This window comes from Callospermophilus lateralis, chromosome 3 (assembly GCF_048772815.1).
Source record: "Callospermophilus lateralis isolate mCalLat2 chromosome 3, mCalLat2.hap1, whole genome shotgun sequence".
NCBI lineage: Eukaryota > Metazoa > Chordata > Mammalia > Rodentia > Sciuridae > Callospermophilus > Callospermophilus lateralis.
Window position 1 is genome coordinate 106,274,994 of NC_135307.1, and position 25,635 is coordinate 106,300,628.

The following is a 25,635-nucleotide window of genomic DNA, read 5'->3' on the forward strand; positions in this document are numbered from 1 at the left end:
GGAAATGGGCTTGCCTTGGACCCAGGTCATTTGCAGTGACATTGCATGAATGTTTGAGAAAGGTAACCCTGCTCAAGGACCAGGGTGGATGAGGGAATAGGGAGTATCCTGCTGCCTCAGGCCTCTGCTCCTTGGGTTTAGGGCAGTTCCAGGTTTAAGGTGGACCCTGCTGGGAATAGGGCGTATCCTGCTGCCTCAGGCGCCCGCCTGCTCCTTGAGTTCCCGTGGAGTTCTCGCGGGATTCAGAGGGTTTTTGGTATGCAGAGCCCGGTAGAGGGCGTGTGGAGTGCCAGTGACAGTTCGAGAATAAAGAGTTGCTGTTTGAATCTACAAGGTGTGTGGTGGCTCGGTTATTTTGTGCCCAGACAGACTGCGGCTGGTATATATTTTGTATCTGATGAGTGGAGTCTCTCTACTTTCTGAGCTGCTTCCCCTTGCCATACTCTTTCCACTGTGATGCTCTGCCTCACCTTGAGCCCCAAAGAATGGAGCCAGCCTTCTATGGACAAAGACCTATGAAACCATGAATCCTAAATAAACCTTTCTTCATCTACAGTTGTTCTGGTTGAGTCCTTTTAGAGTCACAGTAGCAAAAAAAGCTGACTAAAAACAGGGCATATGCTTTATTTAGGGATCAGAAATTCAATACCATAAAAACTTCAGTTCTCCCCCAAATTATAGATTCAATAAAATGGCTATCAAAATCTTGCTCTTTTCATACAAACCAACCATCTGACTCTAAAATTTATAGAGAATTTAAAGGGTCAAGGACAGAGGTAAAACAATCTTAAAAGAAAACCAGAGTGGAAGGATTTACCCAGCTAGCTTACAGGACTGATTACAAAGTTTAAGTAACTTACTACTAAGACACATATATGGTAAATGTAACAGAACAGAATTTCCACAAGTGTACAGATACCTGACTAGGGATGAGGGGTGAGAGCAGTGAGAAAGCCTGGTTATTTCAATAATGAGTGCTAGGCCAAGTAAAGGGCCATAAAAATGGACCATAGGTCTAACTATATAAGTCAAAATAATGTGAACCCTCTGGCAGAAGACTAGGTGTATGACCTATTGCAGTAAGGAAAGATTTTTTAAATTGGACACAAAAAAGCACTAGCCATAAAGGAAAAGATTAACAAATAAAATAACACTGAAAATAAAAATATATCCCCATTAAGAGATAACATTAAGAAAGTAAAAATGCACATTAGACTGTGGGAAAAGATATTTTGCAAAGTAATTAAAAAGTTAAAGACAATCTACTTTGTTGTACTGGGAAATAGTTAACAATCCATCTAACTAGCAAAGGTCTCATATACAGAATATGTAAAGAATTCCTGCAAACCAACAAGAAAAAGACAACCTAATAATGATTAAGAGATGCAAAAGCCACACAAAAAAGAATGTCTAAAAGGTCAATAAATACATAAGAAAATGCAAAAGCGCTTTAGTCATCCAGTAAATACAAAATAAAACCATAATGAAATACAACTGCATACCCACCATTAAGAATGAATGACACTGGAAAAGGCAGAAGATGGCCGAATGGAGGGGTCCCTTTCCTAGTGGCTCCATGATGAGAACCAAGAAAAACAGACAGGCAGCTTTTCAACAAGGTGGGTGAATGATCAAGAATTAGGAGAGACTTTACTGGAATCTAATACTGAGCACACAAAACAGTTCAGGGACTCAATAGATCTTATAAAATAAGGGGGAAGATCACCAACCCCACATCTATGATAGCAGCCAGAGGTGCAAGCCAGAAGAGTCTCTATGTGAATGCAGTAAAGCAATAAAGGAATTAAAGGAAGCCCCGTTACCAGGAAGACTAAGGCGTGTCAGGGTAGGGAGAGCTTAGAGACAGGAGACACTATTCAAAAACACAGTGAGCTGTGCTACACAGTATCCAAGTACAGGAGTAGCTGCATCTCTATCAGTGGCATACCTGAAGGACAGCAGAAGAACCATTTTGCAGCCATGACACAGGGACTGGCAGCTCAGGGAACTGATTACTGGCAAACCCAAGCCTGGCCTGAAAAACAAGCTGGAGAAACCCACTGGTTGTGGAAACCCACTTGGCTATTCCCTCCCCCTCCAAACTGGCTGCTTGCAAGACTGGCGGGGAGAGAAGCACATGACCTGGAATTTGAAAGGTTGGAGACAGGAGAGATACAGCTCAGAGACTGAATCAGAGACCAGGAATTGTGGAGTCCACAGGCAAAGTATGGGGCTAAGCACAAACTCCTATACCACACGAGTGGAAACCAAAGGAGATTCCTGGGCGCAGTTTTCCAACATGTACTAGCAATTGCTGGGCCTTGGAGGTGTACTTCCTTAAAATCTCCAAGCCAACTGGCACCCAGCTAAGAAAGAGGAGCATACCAAGCCCTATACCCTGCCTCCAGGAGCTTCACCTCCAGGACTAACCCTCTCACCCTAGCAACCCCAACCATCCTGAAGGTGGAGATAGCATCAAACTCCAGACAACCCCAGCTAACTGCTGAGAAGAAAAGCACAGAAACTCTAGAACTCAAAAAAAAAAAAATTGTTCAATTTTTTTCACTGAGACCGTTTTTCTTTACTTTTCTCTCTCACATATCTACCATTTTTGAAACCAAGTATTTTTTATGCATCAGTTTACTGAGGACTAGGATTTCTGAATAATATAATATAGTTTTGTTGTGTATTCTTTTAATATTACTTTTTTCTATTTCTAATTTTTTTTTATTTTTACTGTATATATATTTCCTCTCATTTATATGTTTCCCTGAATTCTCTTTCTCTCTTTTCTCCTGCAAACAGCTAACCTCTATTAATTCCTCTTGCACGCTTCCTATAAATCTTTACTTCTATATTCTCTCCTTCTTCTTCATAAACATCACATCTTACACCACTTCTGTTTCTGCTTTGTCCATCATTTGAAATTGTAAACTCTTTGCAAACTTACTGTTTATACTGCAGACAATAATTGCATACATCATTTTTGTCTATTGCAACAAAACTATAAACATCTTAATAGGAGCTATTTTAGTTAAGGCTGTAAACTGTTTGCATTGGGTACTGTGATAATATTTATCTCCCCCTTAAAGGTGAAGTACAGGAAAACTTCAAGGGATTCTATACATCCATAGCACAGAAATTGTACTGCCTCAGATCCATACTGCTAGATGGGTAGACACACAAACAACATGAAAAAAACAAGGTACAAATTGCCCTAAACAAATTAAGATAGTTCAATAACAGAATATAATCCACCAACACCATAGTAGAAGCAATGACAGAGAAGGAGTTTAGAATGTACACAGTTAAACTAATATGTGATATAAAGGATGATGTAAGGAGTAAAATCAGAGATAAAACTCAGGAGATGAAGATCACTTCAATAAAGACATAAAGATTCTGAAAAGAAATCCTCAATAAAGGAAGAAATGAACCAATTATAAATTCAATGGAAAGCATGACCAACAGATTAGACTGCTTGGAAGAAAGAACTTCAGGCAATGCAGACAAAATATATAATCTTGAAAACAGAGTTGGTCACAAACAGAAGGTGTTAAGAAACCATGAAGAGAACTTCCAGGAATTATGGGATAACATGAAAAGACAAAATTTAAGATTTATCAGGATAGATGAAGGCAAAGAGATACAAACCAAAGGAATGTACAACCTTTTCAATGAAATAATATCAGAAAATTTCCAAAACCTGAAGAATAAAATGGAAAATCAAATACAAGAGGCTTAGAGGGCCCCAAAAGTTCAAAATCACAACAGACCCACAACAAGGCACATTATACTAAATATCCCTAACATACAGAATAAGGATAAAATTTTTAAATGTGGTAAGAGAAAAATATCAGATTATGTATAGGGAGAAACCAATTAGGATGTCAACTGATTTCTCAACCCAAACTCTCAAAGCTAAGAGGTCTGGAATAATATATCCCAAGCACTGAAAGAAAATGGATGTCTACCAAGAATTCTATATCCAGCAAAATTAACCTTTAGATTCTAAGATGAAATCAAAACCTTCAATGATAAACAAAAGCTAAAAGAATTCACAAATAAAAAGCTGGCACTACAAAGCATTCCCAACAAAATATTCCATGAAAATTAAAAGGGAAAAAAAAAAAGTAAAGACCAGCAAAGGGAGGAACTACACTAAAGGAATATTCAAAGGAGAAACTAATTCAAACTAATAATCAAAAATAAACCAAAATTACTGGGAATACAAATCATATCTCAATAATAACCTTCAATGTTAATGGCCTAAACTCATCCATCAAAAGACATAGACAGGATGACTGGATTAAAAAACAAGACCCATTTGTTGAAGAGCCTATCTTTTCTCAAATGAATGTTTCTGGAACCTTGTCTAATAGAAGATAACTGTAGTTATATGGGTTAGACTTTCTGTCCTCTATTCTGTACCACTGGTCTACCAATCTATTTTGGTGCAAATACCATGCTGTTTCTGTTACTATTGCTCTGTACTATAGTTTAAGGTCTGGTATAGTAATGCCACCAGATTTACTCTTCTTGCAAGGATTGCTTTTGATATTCTGGGTCTCTTATTTTTCCAGATGAATTTCATGATTGTTTTTTCTATTTCTATTAAGAATGTCATTGGGATTTTGATCGGACTTGCCTTAAATCTGTGAGTGCTTTTGATACTATGGTCATTTTGACAATATTAATTCTACCTATTCAAGAACAAGATAGATCTTTCCATCTTCTAAGGTCTTTAATTTCTTTCTTTAGCATTCTGTAGTTTTTGTTGTAGAGGTCTTTCACCTCTTTCATTAAGTAGATTCCCAAGTATTTTTTTTTTTTGAGGCTACTGTAAATGGGGTAGTTTTCCCCATTTCCCTTTCTGTGGATGTGTCACTGATGTACAGAAATGCCTTTGATTTATGGGTGTTGATTTTATATCCAGCTACTTTGCTGAATTCATTTATTAGTTCTAGGAGATTTCTGGTGGAATTTTTTGGGTCCCCTAGGTATAGAATCATACTGTCTGCAAATAGTGATAATTTGAGGTGGGAGGGAATGGGTGGGAGAAGGGGAATTGCACGGAAGATGGAAGGAGACCCTCATTGTTATACAAAATACATATATGATGGTGTGAGGGGGAAGAAAAAAAAGAGAGAGCAATGTGTCACAGTAGATTGGGTAGAGAGAGGTGATGGGAGGGGGGAGGGGAGGGGGGATGGGGAGGGCAGCAGAATATAACAGACACTAGTATTGCTGTATGTATATACGTGGCTGTATAACCAATGTGATCCTCCAATCTGTACACATGGAAAAATGAGAATTCATACCCCATTTGAATCAAATGTATGATATGTCAAGATCATTATATTGTCTTGAGCAACTCATTTTTTAAAATAAATAAATAAATAAAAAATAAATAAATGGGGGGATGATCTCACAACAACAAAGCCAGACACAAAAGAATACATATTTTTTAGGCCCTTTACAGAAAGATAAAAATGTTCCAAGTAAAATCGTAGTGTTTATAGTAGAAAACAAAAAGACATCAAAGACGCAGTTACCATAAAAATCATGATAACCGTTATTGTTGAAGAAGCAATGATGGGAAGATGTAGGGGTGTCTATGATGGTGGCAATTTTGTAAATCTTGACACTAATAGTAATTACATACCTTTTCCCTTTCTAATCAATCAAATAAGCAGGAGAACATTCTGACTTTGAATATGCTGTATCTACATATGTTATATATCACAATAAAAAAATTTTAAAGACACAGTTTAACACTATAGAAAGGCATTTTAATCAGATTATTCTCCCATTCACTATAGCAACTAAATCTAAAATTGAAGAGAGAATTTTAATTGATAAGACCTGACCTGAAGAATTTAACAATTAAAGTAGAAATTAATAATGACATATTTTCATTAATTACTTAAAAAGCCAATAAATTACATAACTCAATTCAAGGTAATATAATAAAATGAAACAAAACACCTCTTAAGACACCTAACTAATTACCTGCTTAGGTAAAGTTAAGTTGTGGGTGCTCTCACTATAACCTATAGCAGTGAAGAGTTTATCTTTTTCCTCTGGAGTCATAAGGTCATCAATAGCTACAAAGAAATGATAATAATTTAAGAAATTAATTGCTTCAGTTTTCCAGATATAATCAAGAAGTCAAACCAAACTAATAAGTGTCCTGAAATCCTGAAATCAACAGACTCATATGCTACAACAAAGTCAGCTAGGTAATTTCCTCTAGCATTCTACTTTGACTAATAAAAACAAAGATCCTGTATTTGTCTATTTACATTAAAAGCAAAAAAGATGCTGTTAAGAAAATTCAGTTATCATTTAAAGATTTTTAAATTCTCTAAGAATCTTGAAACTTATCATTAAACATTCATGTAAAAGGTAACTATGAATGCTAAATGTTGAGATCTCTAAATTTAAACATTATATATCTAGTCTGCCTTATTTGCTTATAGTTTACTGTACAGAGGTGATCTTATTTGAAAGTATTTAAAAATAAAATTCAACAGGCTGAAGTGTAATCTGCATATTTTTTTGTTGTTGTTGTTGTTGTTTTGGTTTGGTTTTTTTTACTGGATTATAACAAATTACCTGACTTGGAACTTACTTTCAGGAATTAATGATTCTTCATCTTTTTTCTTAGACTCCTTTTTGCCCCAAAACCCACTAAACCAGCCTCCACGTTTCTCGCCTGTGTCAGATTTTTTCCTTAATTTTTGTCCTGACCGAATCACCTAAAAAAAAAAAAATTAAAAATGGATTCAAGGATAAATTCCCTCTTCAGTTTCAGGTACATCAACAGTCAATATTTTATCACAACATTAGAGTGAAACAGTCAAGAAAGTCAGTTCCTTCTTAAACAATGCTCATGGGTATGATTAGATTAATTTACAGTCCCCCTATTAATTTCTATTCTATACCTATTGACAGCATTTTGACAAGGCTGCTCTATATTAGCAATATAGTTAAAATTTCAAGTAAAATTTTTCTAAGGTAAAATTTTTTCTCTATAAAAAGACTCAAAGGATACACAGAAAGATCTGAAGAGCAATTACCTTCTGTGTGTAAAGTAATATATGTGATAATAAGCGTTTCTATTTTCTTCTGTTGATCTATATACTTTCTAACTTTTCTATGATGAGATGTATGAATATGTCATTTATTTTTAGTACCAAGAAAATCCAGAAATGACATGGGACAATGTACCAATTAATAAGCAACTATGAACCATTATAAACAGACCAATTCCAATTTGGGGAAGAAAGAGAACAAAGGAAAATAAAAGAGAAGAAATAATAGGGGCAAAAGGAGAAAAGAAGAAACAAGGGAAAACAAAACAAAAGAAAAAAATGAAAGCAATAGGTAATAAAAGGCAAAAATAAGTAGATACGGGAAAAAAACTTGAAAGTCTACAAGTAAAAATGTTGGCAGCAGCACTTTAAGTTGCCAGGATGAAAATTGACTTGTATTTACTTTGTTTTTGAGGTTTTTCAAAATTTTAGTTATAAACGTTTTAAAGATTTCCCCCCTTCATATTATTGATTTTTGCCAGTACTCCCACTTAGTTTTTTCATGAGACTAAAATAAGCAAAAAAAAACTTTAATCTCTATTCCCATATGCATAAATCTCAACTGCTTCCCATAAAACTTAGACTTCTTTATCCTAGGATGAAAGGACTGATATTAACATAAATCAACTAATAAAACTGATTACCTCAACTTGTGCTTGTTGCCTTGCTAAAATTATGTTAAAAACATCTAGAGTCTTCTCCAAGTCCTATAAGAGAAAGAGACAATTTCAAACAAAGAAAATACTCAACAGATGAAAAATTATTTTCTTCTTTGATTTTGAGGTTCATCTAGTTCATTATCAATACTTGTGATGCAATGAGAGTATAAATTGGAATGTACATGAGGTTTTTAAATTTTTTAATTTATACAATAACAGAAATGAATTTTCCAAGTAAGTCCTCATTACATACAGAATTTTTCTGTGGGACCACTGCAATTCATAGATATCCAAAAATGGACATGGAAACAAGATTATTTAAGGTGATTTGTTTTACTATTAACTTTATGATTCTTCCTTCTTACTCTCCCATACTGTATATTATTTTGCAACCATTGTACTAAAGGTATCATTATAATCACAAAATTTAAGGATGCAAATTCTCCAAGTTAATAAGTAGACTAAGGGATAAAATGATTTGCAGAATTTATATGAAAGTGTGTAGGTAAAATCTAACATCTAATGGATAACCTGTATTCCCAGTGATTCATGTATTTTTCTATTGTAATTCTTACAACTCTGTAGAACAGATATTATTTCCATTTTATGTACGAGAACACTGGACTTGAGAGGGTAAGAAATTTGTGTCCATGAGCAGAACACTGGATAAATATCCAAATACTTGACTTCAATTTCATGTTTTTTTTCTAATATATCATATTAGTGACTGTCAAATATCTCAGAATAATAGGAATTCAATTCATTCTTCACATTATGAATCAGAGGCAGAAACTTCTATAATCTAAATCAGATCATATTGAGCAAATTATGTACTTGGAGTGTTTTCTTTTAATAGGGGGTAACTAAGACAACTCCTTTTTCATGGAGAAAAGGCTATTTTTTAGCAAGACTCAGAACTCTTAGGAAAGTTACTACCATCTGACTATGGCACTTTCACTAACAAACCAGACATAACTAGCTAATAAACATATAGTTAAATAGGTTTGATAATTATCTTCCAAGTATTATAATAAAAAACACACATTTCCTCACACTGGTTGCAATAATTTTATTTTACTTGTTATTAGAAGGTGGGATAGTTTAAAAGAATAAATACATTTTCTTATAAAATTCTCTCTCAAAGAGATGAGTTCTGTTCTTTTTAAAATTATATACTCATTAAAATTAATATTAAAGGGTGAGTTTTAAAATAACTCTCTCTACTATATGCAAACTATACCTGAATTTGTTTCTGTATTTCTTCTGATACTTTGGTCTGGGTTAGCTTGCTTTTGTAGACAGTTTTATAACTCTGAAGCAACTGCCTGTGCTTTTTTATGTTACTCCATGACCACATTTGTGTATATCTTCTTATGTGAACTTCAAGAACAGAATTAATTGCATATTTCCACCTGAAAATCAAAATTTATTAGTAGCCATTTAAAGTTTTAAGAAAGAGCAGGGAAACAGTTTCTCCCTTCTCTCTCCCCCTTATTTTTTCCCTCCTATCTTCCTACACTGTTAAAGTTTTTGTTCTTCTTTACAATCTTTCAGTAAGAGCTCAGTATTACAGTGCCAGTCCTCAATAAATTCTCAAATAGATTAAATAAAAAAACCTCCAGGAAAGCAATATGGCAAAGCAAAATCATAAAGGCACAAAATGACATATACCATGGAAAACAGTACAGTCAGGTTCTGTGGAGTAACTTTTTGGTAAGCAACAGACCATATTAACCCTGGTGGTCCCACGACTGTTATCACCTAGTGACATCACAACTGATTTAGTTCATGTAAAAGTACACTCCTGATAGTCACACAACAACAAAATCACTTAGGGTTGCATTTTTCACAATATATCCTAATGTTAAAGTACACATGACTGTATGCCAGCATGTTTATCATACTGAGTCCATGGTGATAACTAATAAGATTTTTTTGAAACACTGAAAGTCCTGAATGCTAAGTTAAAATTTGGAAATCTAGGAGCAAGAATACAAGAGGATGTGTTTAGAAAAAATTAACAAAGACATCTCCTTCTATCTGTTCCTTTTTAAAAGTGGCTGGACTACATGGTTTTAAAGGTCTCTTAATTTAATCCCTAACATATTTTATGTATCTCATAAAATAAACAAAATCTAACTTACCACTGTCGACTGTTGGTATGAAGTGGTAAATAAGGTTTGTATTTCCTGTAAGGGGCATTTCTAACCATATAATCCACTGACTCCAAAAGGTCAATCATACTTAAGTACTATTAAAACAAAAATAGAATTATATTTTTACAATGCACATATTAATAAAGACCAGATTTTATTCTATTTTTCAGTCTACCAAGATTCCAAAACAATGTTGCCTGGTAACTCAAAAATGCACTATATTGTCAAAAGTACACTATTATTGGAACATCTCTGTAATCCCAGCAGCTCCAGAGGCTGATGCAGGAGGATCACAAGTTCAAAGCCTCAGCATCTTAGCAAGACCCTAAGCAACTTAGAGAGACCCTGTCTCAAAATAAAAAATAAAAAAGGGGTGGGGATGAGGCTCAGTGGTTGAGCACCTCTGGGTTCAGTCTCTGATATCAAAATAAAATAATACACTATATTTAATAAAATTTAAGATAATATCATTTATATACTATAACGTAATTTTTAGACTTCACTACAAAAAAAAAGTGTTGCCAATTAAACTTTCACATCACCAACAATAAGTATCCTACTTTTAGATATGTTAAAATGTAAAATATACTCAAAAATAATGAGATATTCTGCCTGTAACTGCTAATATGAAATAATATTTTTAAAATAACGTGTTTTTCCATTGGTACATCATTTCAGTAATAGCCATGTAAGAGCTGATTTTCAAAATGCTTTAGAAAACTATTGAAAAGATAAAGCTATTTAATTGCCCATCTCACCCACTAATTCAGCAACACTGTGTGATCTGACAAACAATTCACCTTAAGTGAAATACAGGCACAAGAGTGGATAACATGTCTTCAGGCTAGAGAAACATGCAAATGTAGCTTCTTCCTCTCTCATTTTTCCTAATGCAATTCTAAGGATTACCTATAAATGTGACCCTTCAGTGCCTGAAATATGTCTAGTCTGAACTTAAATGTACTTAAAGTGTAAAATATATCATAGATTTTAGACTTAAGGGGAGGGAAAGATATAACATCATCACAATTTTCTATGTTGATAACATTTTGAAATGATATTTTGGAAATGATAGGTTAAATAAGATGGATCATTAAAGTTAATTTCATAATTTTCTTTTTATCTTGCTAATATAATTACTAGAAAATCTAAAATTACAAAAGCAAACTTCATTGTATTTATTGGACAGCCCTGGGCTAAAATTGCCATTAGTGAAATCTCCAGTCTTCCTTTCAGTTTATTTTTTCAAGTGTGCTATCCAAACCCTCTGGGCATATAACCACATTTGGGAAACATATGAAGGAAAGAGTTGCCCTCATAGCTGTTCTAAAAATAAAGAAACAATATTTATTATAAATAGTGTCTGCTATTAAAAACTGGGAAGGGAAAAAACACATTAAAATGTTCTACCAACTATGAATTAAATGGAAATAATGTCATTTCCATTGTCTAGTTTGATACGATTTCTAAGATTTAGGAAAAGATCAGATAAAGAAAAATATTTCTTAAATTTGAAGGTTTTTTCCTTTAAAAAAAATTTTTTTTGAAGCTTCCAATCTCAACATAATGAACCACAAGAACCACCAGACAATTATAGAGAAAGAACAACTGCAAAGGATAAAAGCAATCAAGACTCAATAAGACTAATCAAAGCTCAAAGTGTCCCCTTGAATCTTACCTGGGGCTTAGTTAGTTCAATGGCAATATTTTGGACTTCTATGTTGCAATCCAGTTTGGGTGTTTTGAGTTCTATTTCTGCATAAGGATTCATGTAAAGTTTCGCAGAGGCAGATATTGGCTGGAAAACTTAAATCACATGGGAAGACTTAAATAAGATGTTCATATGCTCTTGCATTTAAATTACTGTAAATAATTATGAGAACTCTGAAATAAATAAACATATATGTATATATAACAAAATCACTAGCAAAAATATTTACGCACCTACTCATCTGCATACTACCAACTGTCAAGCTCTATGATTAAAGTAGAATCTGCAAAGAAATTGGAATCCTATATTTCTAGTTAAGAAATGTTCAAAACACAGCTAATCTGTATAAAATTAGGTTTCTCTTCCTTGCTACAAGATGTTTAATGACTTTATTATTCATTAAAAATACCAATATAGGGAAGGAAATAAAATGTAATTAAATAATCAGTGGCAGAATTTTGGAACAGAATCGTAAATAAAATCATCCCAGGAAAAACGTTACTCACCACTTCATGATTCTCAAAATGGTCATTACATATATAATCTTAGAGTTAACAAAAGAAAATATTCTTGAATTGAGTAGTCATATAAAAAGGTATATTAAGGTAGATGTAGAGCAAAGTATGGTGATAAATTTTAACCGGACAGCCTTAAAACTATGTAAGTTGTGACCATGTATGATAATTACAATTTTCATCGTGTATAAACAACTTAACTAACAGGCTATTTATAAAAACCTAAGAATAAAGTTGTAGATCTTTCTGAACTAGTTCTTTTATTGATGAAACTAAATGTTCTCACAAACTGTCAGTACTTGAAAACATTTGTTATTAAATAGAGAAGTCTATAAACAGAGACTCTAAGTCCCAACATCCAATGGCAATTAACTACAACAGAACCTGAAGAGAATAATAGTGAAGAGGAATAATATGGAATATGAAAGGACATGAATACAAAAGCTGAGGGCAATCATAAAAGAGTACACTAAATAAAAGCAAACTGATAGCTTTACAATGAAACTGAAATGGGGGGAAAAATTGGATAGAGAAGTAAACAAGCAGGCAGGTTTCTCAGAGACCTATTTCTAAAATAAAAGTGAGGCTGCCAAGAAACAGAAAAAAGTAGTTCACTTAAAACAATGTCTAGAGTGGTTGGTTTATCTTAACACCACAACAGTGATATGCTAGGGATTTCAAAAAATGTTTTTCACACTTCTGACTTAGTGATGTACCAGTTAAACAAATGACTGGTATCCGGTCGTCATTAAGAACCGTTTTTATTAAACACACTTAGAGAATGTAGGTTATTTTTCTGAATACCCAGACCTCAGAGGCTTTTAAAGAAGGAAAGGAGGAGAGGAAGCAAAAAAGATGGGTACGGAGTAAAGCCCTAAACAAAAATAATTCAATGTCAAGCCAGGAAGAAAACATGCTGGTCAAAGAAGGCTGGCTACACAGAGTGAACTGCAGCTACACTGCCCATCCCTCCCATTTTCCACTGGCATCCATATTATGATCTAGGCCCAAATAATTAGTTGTAATCCAAATATGTTGTATCATAACAGTAAGGTATAAAATTAACATGCTCTATTTGTCAAAGTAATTTTTTTAAAAGGTATGTTAAAGTATTTAATTACATGTTTATTCCTATAATATGAAATAAATTATAATCATTACTTACTATACTGATGGTTCGGGGGTATATTTCTACTAGTAAGAATTTCATTTTTCAACTGATCCTAAACAAAAAATCTGAATTAAATGAAAAATAAAATGTACACATATGCAGTGACACATAACAGAAAACAATTTGGTTCTTACATGGGTATCTGATTCTTCTTTGTAACTATGAGTTCATGAGAAAAATACAAACATTTTTTACAGGTATATTTTTTAGTATAAAGATAAAGAAGTAGATAATTTTTAAACATTCTAAATATCTAGAAACATCATAATACTATGTTCCTCTACATCTTTGGAAACAAATACAAATACATCCATAAATTTCTAGTCAAAAGCAAATTATCTCTTTTAGAACTTTAAGAAAAAGAGATAGAGCCTTGAAATTTAACAGTTCAGAAAATTTAACTGGTATTCCTTTCTCCCCTAAGTAAAGAAACATAATTAAGATTGGCTTAGCACACTGAAGCACTGAATTAATCTCTCACTTTTCAGGAAACCATCGCAAATGCTAAAAATACTGGCCAAGGATATACGCTTTAGATCTGAAAGTTACCTTCTTTCTTATTAATACTCTTAATCATTCTCATATGAAATACCTCAATGTAACAGGAATACCATCAAAAGACCATAATGAAGTTTTAACCTTGATTCTCACATCACCATCTACTGAATGATTTTGCAAATACCCTCAAAATCAAAAGTGTTTTTTTTGAAGACACATAGTGAATTTCAAAAAATGTTTTTCACATTTAGTGATGTACCAGTTAAACAAATGACTGGTATTCTGTCTTCATTAAGAACCTGTTTTATTAAACACACTTAGAGAATGTAGGTTATTTTTCCAGGAATGATTTGAAATTACCAAGATCTGCTCCCTTGATCCATGGTAAGACATGCAGCAGTTTACATTCCAGTAAGCACTAAGACTATCCAGCCGTATAAGCTATAAAACAAAAACAAAAGAGGTCAAAGCAACAAACAAAATGAAATCATAAATCAACATAAGATTATTCTCATGTTCACTACTCCAGAATTACCCAGCTGCAACTTTCAACTTTTAAAGGAAATAAAGTAATGCAAAAATGAGGCAAAATATATACATAGACTTTATTTGTAAGTTTACTATTTGCTAAATTGGACTTCCAAGAGCACAATTTCCAAGAGACTCGATTATCAAATATTTATTGGGAATTTAGCATTTAACAGACCTGATAAGTATTTTGTTTAAAAAGAAAGACATGATCCCTCCAGCAAATACCAATGGCTATTTCCAGCAGAGGATGCTGGAGAAGATTCCATGATTAACAAGATAGAAAAAGCTACGGTTTAAATACAGATCCTTATTGGAGATACACAGTGTTTATTAACATATTTAAAGTACTATAAGTCCTGTAGTTTAAAATAAACTGAAATACACCTGTTTAATTATGTTTATCTTAGAACTTTAATAAGTAATAACAGGAGGATATTTTTTCTGTAACATCTCATAATATCTCAATTACTTGTTGCTTCTTAAAATTCCACTGAGAAATATTTTATCCAGTTTCTTCACTTGTTAGGTGAAGAACCTAAACTTCAGAGTATGTAAACAATTATATTAGGTCATATAGTTAGTATGAAGCAAAGCCAAAACTAGACTCTAGGCTTAATTCACATCAATAGCAAATTCTATTCCACCAAAGTTTCTTCAAGAAAATATATCAAGTACTTACAGCCAGGAAACTAAAAAGATATGTACATTCTAATGATAATATAATACCTTGTATATAATTTTTTCTGCTTCATTTAATATGCATGGAGTCCAGTGTTCATTTGTAGTCTAAAAAAAACACAAAAAAATAACTGTGAAATGTGATATGTCACAACAGTTCTCTCTTATTTGTAAAGATTAGCAAAATAATGTAGGAATAAAAGATATCTATCTAACAGATGTTACTAAAGTTAGGGGCTTATTTATCTATTTACATAGCAAATCAAAAGGACAATGAAAAACAGAATTGAGGATGTTCTAATTTAATGAAGTTTATTCATTCAGAAAATAATTATTGGGCTACTATGTGCCTGAACTGTGGAAAGAAATGGATATGAATTAAAACAGAGAACTAGAACTAGTAAGAAGGTACACATTATTTATTTTAAAAAAAAAAAAAGTGACTGTAAAGTAGGAAGACAGTATGGAAATCAGCACAACCATGTTTCCAGAAGACACTGAGGGTGGCAAGGCCAATACTGACTTATTTAACAGAAGGGGCATTACTAATGAACTTGCTAACAACGGTTTCTGTGGAGGAGCAGCAGGAGAATCATTGGAAAGTGGGGAAAGAAGCTAGCACAAGTAGAAAACTCTCAAAAGGTCTGACTGCAGAGAAAGGGAAGGCAGTAGTTACACAGCTTGTGAGAGGTAAGGGATGGTTAAGACTTTTTATTGTGTCAGAAGACATCTGAATGTGTTTAAATGCTTACAAGAAGGAGTCTGAGGGAAGAGTCAGGGAGGGTAGGAGAGAATGTTAGTTGAATACTCAGGAAATGTCCTGAGAGGGAGATTGATGCAAAGAAGGAGGAAGGAAAGAAGGAATAGATTCTTGAGGATAAGGGGGACGATGAGATCCTGAGAAGAGGTGGGAAGAATACTTTAGATTTTAAAAAGTTAGATTGTACTTGGAAAAATAGGGGAAAAGAAAGGCATGGATAAAAAGCAAGCAGAAGGTTTGCTGTTATTGTCATTATAATAATCACTTGTACTTGAAGTGGCTATTTCAAATAGTATTTGAAGCAGGAAATACCTTAGCCAAAAAAAAATGTAACAAGTATAACACATAAAGTACCTCATTTAATCATCATAAAAACACTAAAAGGTAGGTACTACTGTATCACTAAATAAATGTAGCCTAGAAGGAGATCAACATATATATAACCAGTATAATAGTACATTACAGGTCTTTAACAAAATGCAATGGGGAGCATAAAAAAAAAGGAATGGTAAATTCTAAGAGAGAACAACAACAACAAAAAAAAACAGAATGAAAGAGACAAGAGAATAACTCATATATGCATTAAAACCTGAGTAGACTCACTAGGTAGACAAAGAGAATAAAACAGGCAAATAAAACAGTACAAAGAGCCTAAGCAAAGATGCAGAGAGCACAACAGCACACACTATGGAAACTACACTCATACACTACTCTGCCCATTAGACTATAGGAAGTACATGCTATTTTGTACTTTTTATTTTGTCTGTTAGACACCTGAAGTTAAATACTGTTCTCACCTATGGCCACTATTGTTAGACTAAGTTTTCTGGAACAATCACCACAGAACTCAGATACTGGTCTTTTATGAGATATTACTGTATATTTCTATGCCTTATCAAAAGCTACTTCAAGTGCTTTTTGGATAAACAGTATCTGAAACACTAGCTTCCTGACTCCCTTTCTTTTGTTTCTCTAGCTCTTTTTCTTTGTTGCTCTTGCCTCAACATCAATCTGTACTTCTCTATATGCACATATCATTCTTAAGGTTGCCACCTAATTCTGTCCTTGTGCTTCTCTGCCAGTTCACCACCTTTCCATTTTTCTTCCTCTCATGTCTTCCTGAAACATTCTGCATTTAACCAATCATCAGGCAAACTGTGAGCAGTATAATTTATTGCTCACTACCCTTAACTTTGAAAGTATTTAAGTGAACCACATTTTTTCCTCCATAGAAAAACCTAATCTAGCTATTTTCCTTCATTTATATGTCCCAAAACATGTTTCCCATCATTTAATTGCCTATAATGAAAAGAATGTCCATTCTTCATATGAATAACTCTCTACCCATAAGAACTTTAAGAGAAAAAGCAAACTGCATTATAAAATACTTTATCAAAATGAATAATTTTACATACAACCCCACATAACTCACACTCTCTCTCTCTCTCTCTCTCTCTCTCACACACACACACACACACACACACACACACACACACTTATACTTGTATAAGCTATTTGGGGGGTGTATTCCACTTATACCACCCTCCAATACCAAGTTTGAGTACATAATTCAATAGTAATTTGTCTAACCCAACTTTTCTCACATATTTAGATTATAGATTTTATTCCTTTCAAATAATTTGATATTGATATTTTGATATGTTAATGAAAGACAAAATAATTAGAAAATGTAGCAACAGCATCACTAAAAATGTTAAACTTTTAGAAAGCTTCAGCAAGATAATTCATAAAATTTTTAATATCTGGGCTGGGGTTGTGGCTCAGTGGTAGAGTACATGTGAGGCACTGGGTTTGATTTTCAACACCACACATAAATTAATTAATTAATTAATTAATTAAAATAAAGATCCATCAATGTCTAAAATTTTTTTAATTATAATATCTATCTGTGGTAATATTTGATTCTAGGCAATTCAGCTTGTAACTCTGAAATAATAATTTACAGGTTCCTTACCAATAGACTAAATTCTCCCAATGTGACACCAAATGAAAGAGGCCGCTCTGGATCAGTGACCTACCAAAGAAAAGGGACACTTAAATATACCGATGGTGAGGACAAATCCATGCTCTACCCTTTACAATAGTCAGCAGAAGGAACTGTTTACAAACAAGTCATACAACCCAACTGTAGGTGTGGAAAAGAAAGGAGAGGAAAGAATAATATGGGTGGCATTATCAATATTTTACAGGTACAATACTAAAATAGTACTTCCCAGTGGAAGTCTTTTTCTTACAAAAAGTAAGAGGATACAGTAACTATGACTAAAGAGACTCTTCTCTAGATAGCTGAAAGAGGACAGTCCTTCTATCTCATTAAAGATGTCCTTCATACATAAAACAAGGTGCTACAGATAACACTGCCTCTAAATAATTTTTAAAACATTTAAGATGTTCACACTTGGAAATGTGAACTGTCTTTTTAAACCTTTAATTTCTGGAAATTTCAAAAATGCTTTATTAGGAAAAACTCTTAGATTATAATATTTAATTTCCTCAATCACTTCACCCAAAACCTACCAATGTGAAGCTGCTGTTGTTTCTTATCTTCAGTACCATGGCTTTGTTTATACATACTACTTAAACTACCATAGTGTGTCCAGCTTACTGTCTGAGCCATCCCAAAGATGCTCAAGCCATAGAACTATCTGCTTCTGACAGAAATTTGGAAAAGTAGGGTGAGAGGAAGAATAGCTTTCTAAACTATCCACCTGGGGCTCAAATTTTGTCACATGGACCTTTGTCAAAGAGGATGTGTGCACACACACACTGGCTTAAAGGAAAAGCACTACAGCTTTTTGAGCCTGATTTTGTCATTAATATCAGATCTCTGGATTTGTAGCAAAACATTTTACTTTTTTCCTATACTCATCTTTACACCAAAAGATGACTGGTTCAAAACAACTTGCTGCAATTTTAGAAGGAACTTTAACAAATCCCAACTCCACAGTTGCTAATATACTACCTAAAAATTATACCAATTAGGGGCTGGGATTGTGGCTCAAAGGTAGAGAGCTTGTCTTGCATGTGTGAGGCACTAGGTTTGATCCTCAGCACCACATAAAAATAAATAAATTAAATAAAGGTATAAAAAAATTACAGCAATTATTTAATGAGCATCTTTATGATAAATTATTCTATTTTTCCCATTTCTTACATTCTATATTTCTCATAGCCTTATAGATACAATAATTAAGGTGATCACATTGAAAGAAATAAAATACAAGAATCATTTGTTCTTTTTAGTTTCATTACTTTTAAATTATTTTAATACATTTGGTCACTGACAGCAATTTAAATGATTGATGTTACTTATCCCACTCTTGTGCATCTCTATTTTTTTAATTAAATAGAAAGAAATAATGTACCTTTCTAATTGTATTCAGTCAGGAGACAGCTCAGTTTAGATTCAAATTAATGTTCCCATTCACTAATATGTCATTAGGAGGTTTTTGTTTTTTAATTGACAAATAAAAATTACATATTTATGGAGTACAATATGTAAGAATCGAAGTAATTAACATACCCACCACTTCATATACTTACCGTTTATTTCTGATGAGAACATTTAAAATCTATTCTTATAATTTTGAAATATACATTGTTATTATTAACTATAATAAACATACAGTACAACAGAATACCAGAACTTAGTCCTCCTATCAAACCAAACCTCTGTACCCTCTGACCCACCTCTTCTCTTTCTGTCCCCAATTTCTGTAAACCATCCTTTCACTTCTACTTCTATGAGTTCAGTTTTTTTAGATTCCATATATCTTGCAGTATTTGTCTTTCAATGCAGCCTATTTCATTTAATGTAATGATTTCCAGTTCCATCCATGTTGCTGCAAATGACAAAACTGCCTTCTTTTTTTAAGGCTGAACAGTATTTCCTGTGTACAACATTCCCTTTATCCACTGAGAGGCACTTTAATTGCTCCATATCTTGGCTACTATGAATAGCACTAGAATAAATATGTAACTGCTGACATTTCTTCCAAATACTTATTTCAATTTCTTTTAATATATACCCAGAAACAGAACTGCTGTATCTTATGGTAATTCTATTTTTCATTTTTGAAGGAAACCTCCACAGTTTTCCAAAATTAGGTATAATTTATATTCCCACCAACAGTGTATAAGGGTCCCCATTTCTCCACATAGTTTCAGCAATAATTCTTTTACTTCCTTGATGTGCTGAGCACATTTTCCTGAGTTTGTAATGAACATGGACGTTAGAAGTTAGATTTCTGTTAAATGTTTGTTAACAAAATTCACTTTAATAACACCTTAAAACCAAAAAGATAATATCAATATAAAATATAATTAAAAAAAAAAACTACAAGTGTGTCTTACTAAACACTAAGTTATACACAGGACTGGGGAAGGAAAATAAACTCTAGTATGTCCACACTGCTTTAATTCAATTCAAACTTAAGACAAATTTAATATAAAAATGCAAATTCATTTTTAGAAGAGATGGAATAACATTTCTAATTTCCTAGGTCAATGACAAAATTCAAGGCTTCTTTCATATGTTTCAAACTTTTAAAGAACAATACATATTAAGATTAAGGGATCTAATTTTAACTAAATTAATCATACACACAGTTATTAATCAACTGATATTAACCTTTGGTTTTAAGTAAAGTTTGGTTTCTAAATATATTGTAAGTAGCTGTGAGTAGTTCAACTATATGAAATTTAAAGAGAACAAGACTGTAGTCAAGTGAGGAGGGTTTTAGACACCTTTCTGCCAACTACCATGACCACTGATTATTTCATCACCTTTTGGAACTAATTTTATTGTCAATATAAAAAGAAAAGTAGTTATTTAACATTATAAGTATTATTAACACATAAAACAAATTTAAAAAAAAATAGAGGTCAATCGACATGATAATTTTATGCTATATTTACATCTGGAGATGGCAAATAAAAGCAGCCCACCACAGGAGATATGATAACATACTTCAAAGACAAAAATCAATCTTAGATTTAAATTGGGTACAAGTAATCCCTATATGAAAAATGAAGAAAATCATTAAATATTATATCTAATTACTATCTTAAACCAAATAATTTGAAATAACTTACATCATCTTCATATTTAATGTGAATATCTGTGATTTTTACTTGTACATTTTTTATTACTTGTGTTGCCAATTTTTCCAAAAATGTATCCTTTTTGGCTTCTTTTGGCTTATCTGTTAAAAAATAGAAAAATACAAGCTCAAGAATTGAAATTCACACATACGTTACAAGCAATGACCAAAGGAGAGCTAGGGTACTACTCAATGGAAATTATGCCTATTCTAGTGTCTTTATTTTTTTTTAGATTTTAGATTTTAATATGCATTTTCAACTTAAAACTTACTTTTGAAGTTAAACTGTAATCTAACATTAATTTTGCCTTCCAACACAGAAATCAAGTGGCAGTGTGTATAAACAACACATGGCATAAAAACTACTTTTACCTACCTTTTGAGCGATCAAGACCTTTAAAACGTTTCTTAAAATGTTTTTTGTGCTTTTTACGCTTACGTCCTTCTCAGTGGAAGCATTTTAGTGAGAAAAGGATAAAATTCATGTTAGCAGACAAGAGGACAGAAAAGAAAATAAGAGAATTCTTCCTGAGAGCAAATTCTGGTACAACTTACTTTACCTTATTCTAAACTGATCATTATTTTAATACAAACACAGATTCACAAACTTTCTTTGGTCTAGAAAAACATTCTTCAGTAAAGAATAACCTACTTTAATCTACAAAATAATTTGGCAGGTGAAATTATAAAAAAACTGGATAAACTATCCATTTGCAATGATCTCTGTAATATATATAACTTTACAATACGAAGTTTCATTTCAATTTGAGTCTGTAATCAAAATATTGGAAATGTAATAATGACAAAAGGAACATAAATGAAATGAATGAGTATGTTGCCAACAGATGAACTCCTCTGGATGCTATACTTCAAAAACAAAATTATTTAATTAGTTAAAGATATAAACAATATAAGAGCATAAACTATACATTTAACTGTTTTTAAATTAGTTGTTATTACTTTAAAAATATATCCTCTTTTTATTTGGCACTGCCTCAGTGTATTCTGGTGTTATCCAACACCTGTCTTACCCAATTTCCAAATCTTTATATTCAATTGCCTACTAGGCATCATTTCTAGAACTCTGAGGCAGTCTCTGAATGGTCTCCTTTCCTCTAATCTCCATCCTTATCTCCTATTTAAGGTCCTTTCACACTGTTACCAGAATGTCTTCTAAAATATTACTCACAGATTGTTAATCCTGTCTTCAAAATCGTTTAGAGGCTCTCTGAAGTCAGCCATATAAAATCAAAAAGTATCTGCATGGCACAAAAGGTCCTGCCATTCATCCTTGCACTAGAAACTACCAAAAAAATACTTCAACTTTCCAAAACAAGCCATACTTTCTAATGCCTAATGCCTTTCTACACATGGTTCCCTAATCTTGGGCTGACTTTCCTGAATTTTTTTACTAGGCAAACTTCTAGGTTTCCAAATCTCAGGTCCAGCTCTGCTGCTTATTATGAAACCTTTTAAACTCCTCAAAGCAGCTCTAGGATCTGCATCTTATATAAAATTCCAATAAACAATGATTACACTGTATTTGAAGCATCTGCACAATTCTCTTGCCACCAGGCAGGAAGCTTCCTTTAGGACAGGGATTAATTAATGTCTGGGCATAAAGTACACAATATATACCTTTTCAAATGAATTTTTAAAATCTATACTTGAACATTCTAATAAAATACAAACTCAATATGATTTAAATTTCAGAGAATACATGTGAAATTTAGCTTGAAATTTCCAATTTGTTCTTTATACCTGCAAACTTCTCTACTGTAAAGTTAAGAATCAAATTCCAATTACAAGACTAAAACCTGAGTTTCAAGAAAAAAAAAATTTAATAAATATATAAAAGAATCCAGGGCTGGGGATGTGGCTCAAGCGGTTGCGTGCTCGCCTGGCGTGCGCGGGGTGCTGGGTTCGATCCTAAGCACCACATAAAAATAAAATAAAGATATTGTGTCCACCAAAAACTAAAAAAATCAATATTAAAAAATTCTCTCTCTCTCTCTCTCTCTCTCTCTCTCTCTCTCTCTCTCTCTCTCTCTCTCTCTCCTCTTTAAAAAAAAAAAAAAGAATCTGCACAGTTCTAATATCATTGTTTTTTGCCACAAGGACAGTCCCTAATTTTATTCCAGTCATAAATTAAACATACTGTTTATTTATGAGACTGAGTTCTCCAAGAAATACCATCTGAAAAAGGACAAATCAGAATAGCCCCTCAAAACAATTTCATTTGGCTAGAATTGCTTTTAGAGACAGATTCTGATTCTCTTCAGATCTAACTTGTTGTCTTTCTAGTTACACATTTGTTCTAGCCCTATGTTCTGTTTTTGATCCCATGTTAGATGCACCATGTTAGACCTTTCCAAATGGGTTCAAAACTAAGCTGAGCACTGCATAGCTCTTTAAAGAAATAGTCTAATAAATCTGATGAACAGTAAATGATGATTCTCAATCATACTCTAAAGTAGTTCCCAAATATCTTGATCTTGGAACCCTTTGTCACACTTAAAACCTAAAGATTCTAAAGTGCTTTTCGTTTATATAGATTATAACTATTGATATTTACCATACCAGAAATTGAGAATTTTTTAAAATATTTTTGTTAATTCAATTAAAATCAACAAACCATTTCATCACCACATAGATAGCATATAGACTCATAATCACTTTACTTTCTTACAAATCCCTTTAATATCTGGCTTAGTAGAAGACAGCTGGATTCACATACCACCTTCTGTCTTTAATCTGTTGAGGTATGTGGTTTTGGAGAAGTATATTATTAAAGTCTGATTTAAATACAGATATACAACCAGATAAGGGAAGAGTATTTTCAAGGCCTTTTCATATCTACGAACATGACATCAAAATTCAACAAGTGGCAGTTTGTAAAAGGTAGATCCATCATGGAATATGAAACTTTGTAAATGAATTTTTCCTCCAAAAAAATCAATGGCCCATCTTACATTTTAAATGAGCCTTTTACACATGCATGACCTTTTATCATTCATTGTTAATACAGAAATTTTGCTTAACTGAATTAGGCAAATCTTCCAAATATTGAATCATTTCATTACTTAACATCAGAAGTCACATTTGTTAAGATCAGCATGAATCTCATCAGAAAGTCTTTAAAGACTGGGAAGCTGCCCAGCTCAAGGTGACAAATACAAGTTTTCTAAAATTCTAATTTCTCCTCAAAAAGCTCAAATTTTATCATTAGCAACAAATATTACTAGTTGATTTTACTTGAAGTTGTTTTGCTGAAGTGTCTACCACATATCCAAATCTGAATGACAGCATTCTGTCAAGTAAAAATAACCTTCTTAAAAAAACAACTAGTTCAGATCACAACTCAATCAAATGCAACTTCTTTTCCTTGAGATAGTCAACATCCTTCTGTGTGCAGAAGTGTTTTTATTCTCTTTTGTTTCATGGAATACTAAAGAGACATACACTCAAGAGTTAAAGTTCATTAATATTAAATTTTTCCTAATATATAAAGAAAGTTTTTCAGTAAAATTGACATTCATTTTGGTTTTTGTGTACTCTGAGTAGATGGTAGTGAAGAATATAATGACTACCAGTACAGTCTGGTGTACTATCTTGAATCACACTAAGGCAGCCAGCAATTTTATTAACCCCTGCCTCTGTACAAGCAATGCAAATGTCAGCACAGTTAAAAATCCAATAATGTCATAGGATTATTATGAAACTGTTTCAAGAACCACTGCTCTAAGGTAAGAAAAAAAGAAACAATGACAATAAAAAACTAAATTCAAATGAGGAAAGAATATACACTCAGAAACTAAAAAGAGGAAATGATCATGAAGTATACATTAAATCCTAGCCAATGAAGATATCATAAACAAAATTAACTATTGTCATTGTAGAATCACCAACATTCTGAGCCTCATTTTAATCCATGCTAATGCACCTTTTAAAAAGGGCGGAGGAAGGAATGAAGGTTCACTGGATGGGGGGAGGTTCACTGGATGGGGAGAGTTTCATTAGGGGGATAGGAATGGGAAAGATACTAAAATGAATCTGACATAACTTTCCTATGTCCATATATGAATACATGACCAGTGTAACTCCACGTCATGTAGAACCGCAAGAACAGGAAGTTATACTTCATGTATGTACGATATGTCAAAATACATTTTACTGTCATGTATAACTAAAAAGAAGGATTTTTTTTAAAAAAAGGAAACTGAATTAATTAGCAACTTAATTAGGTTTTCCTTTATAAGTGTCCTTGTTCTGCTATTTTTTAACAATGCCCAGAGATTTTGTTAAGATATTTGAATGGGTCACTGGAATTCATTTATATGTTCGGGGTAGGTTACTTCTAAAAGGTTCAGAAAACACAGTAGCAGACTACAGAAAACTGGTTCAATTATAGCCTACAAAATTACACAGTATGTATCTCCATGATATCTTTTATATTAAAGTAACTATAAGACAACATAGTCAAACACACTAATTAAAGGGGTAAATATGTTAGAAGGGAAACTGCTTTCAAGGTACTTAATGCTGTGAATCTGCCATGCAAATTCTTCTTCCATTTATCAAAATGAATCTACATATTAAAGAAGTCAATAGTTGCAGATGTAACTCTAACAGAATGTTTAATGTTTAAAATACAAAATACAAAGCAGTATGGAGTTTCCTTGGAAATCTGGGAATGAAACCACCATTTGACCCAGTGCCTTGCAAATGCTAGGCAA

At 32.8% G+C, this 25,635-nt stretch overlaps 1 protein-coding gene across 2 annotated transcripts in view; it reads right to left on the bottom strand.

Moving 5' to 3' along the window:
* Positions 1-25,635, bottom strand: part of Vps13c (vacuolar protein sorting 13 homolog C) — a 165,394-nt gene that overhangs the window by 115,628 nt on the left and 24,131 nt on the right. For both annotated transcript variants that reach the window (XM_076850881.2, XM_076850882.2), the window contains exons 6-16: positions 20,892-21,001; positions 17,752-17,811; positions 15,065-15,124; positions 14,168-14,248; positions 13,304-13,361; positions 11,591-11,718; positions 9,901-10,007; positions 8,997-9,168; positions 7,742-7,804; positions 6,635-6,761; positions 6,013-6,107 (exon numbers count right to left, since the gene is read on the bottom strand). In XM_076850881.2, the coding sequence (XP_076706996.2) occupies positions 6,013-6,107; positions 6,635-6,761; positions 7,742-7,804; positions 8,997-9,168; positions 9,901-10,007; positions 11,591-11,718; positions 13,304-13,361; positions 14,168-14,248; positions 15,065-15,124; positions 17,752-17,811; positions 20,892-21,001 (1,061 nt within the window). The remainder of the gene's footprint in view (positions 1-6,012; positions 6,108-6,634; positions 6,762-7,741; positions 7,805-8,996; positions 9,169-9,900; positions 10,008-11,590; positions 11,719-13,303; positions 13,362-14,167; positions 14,249-15,064; positions 15,125-17,751; positions 17,812-20,891; positions 21,002-25,635) is intronic.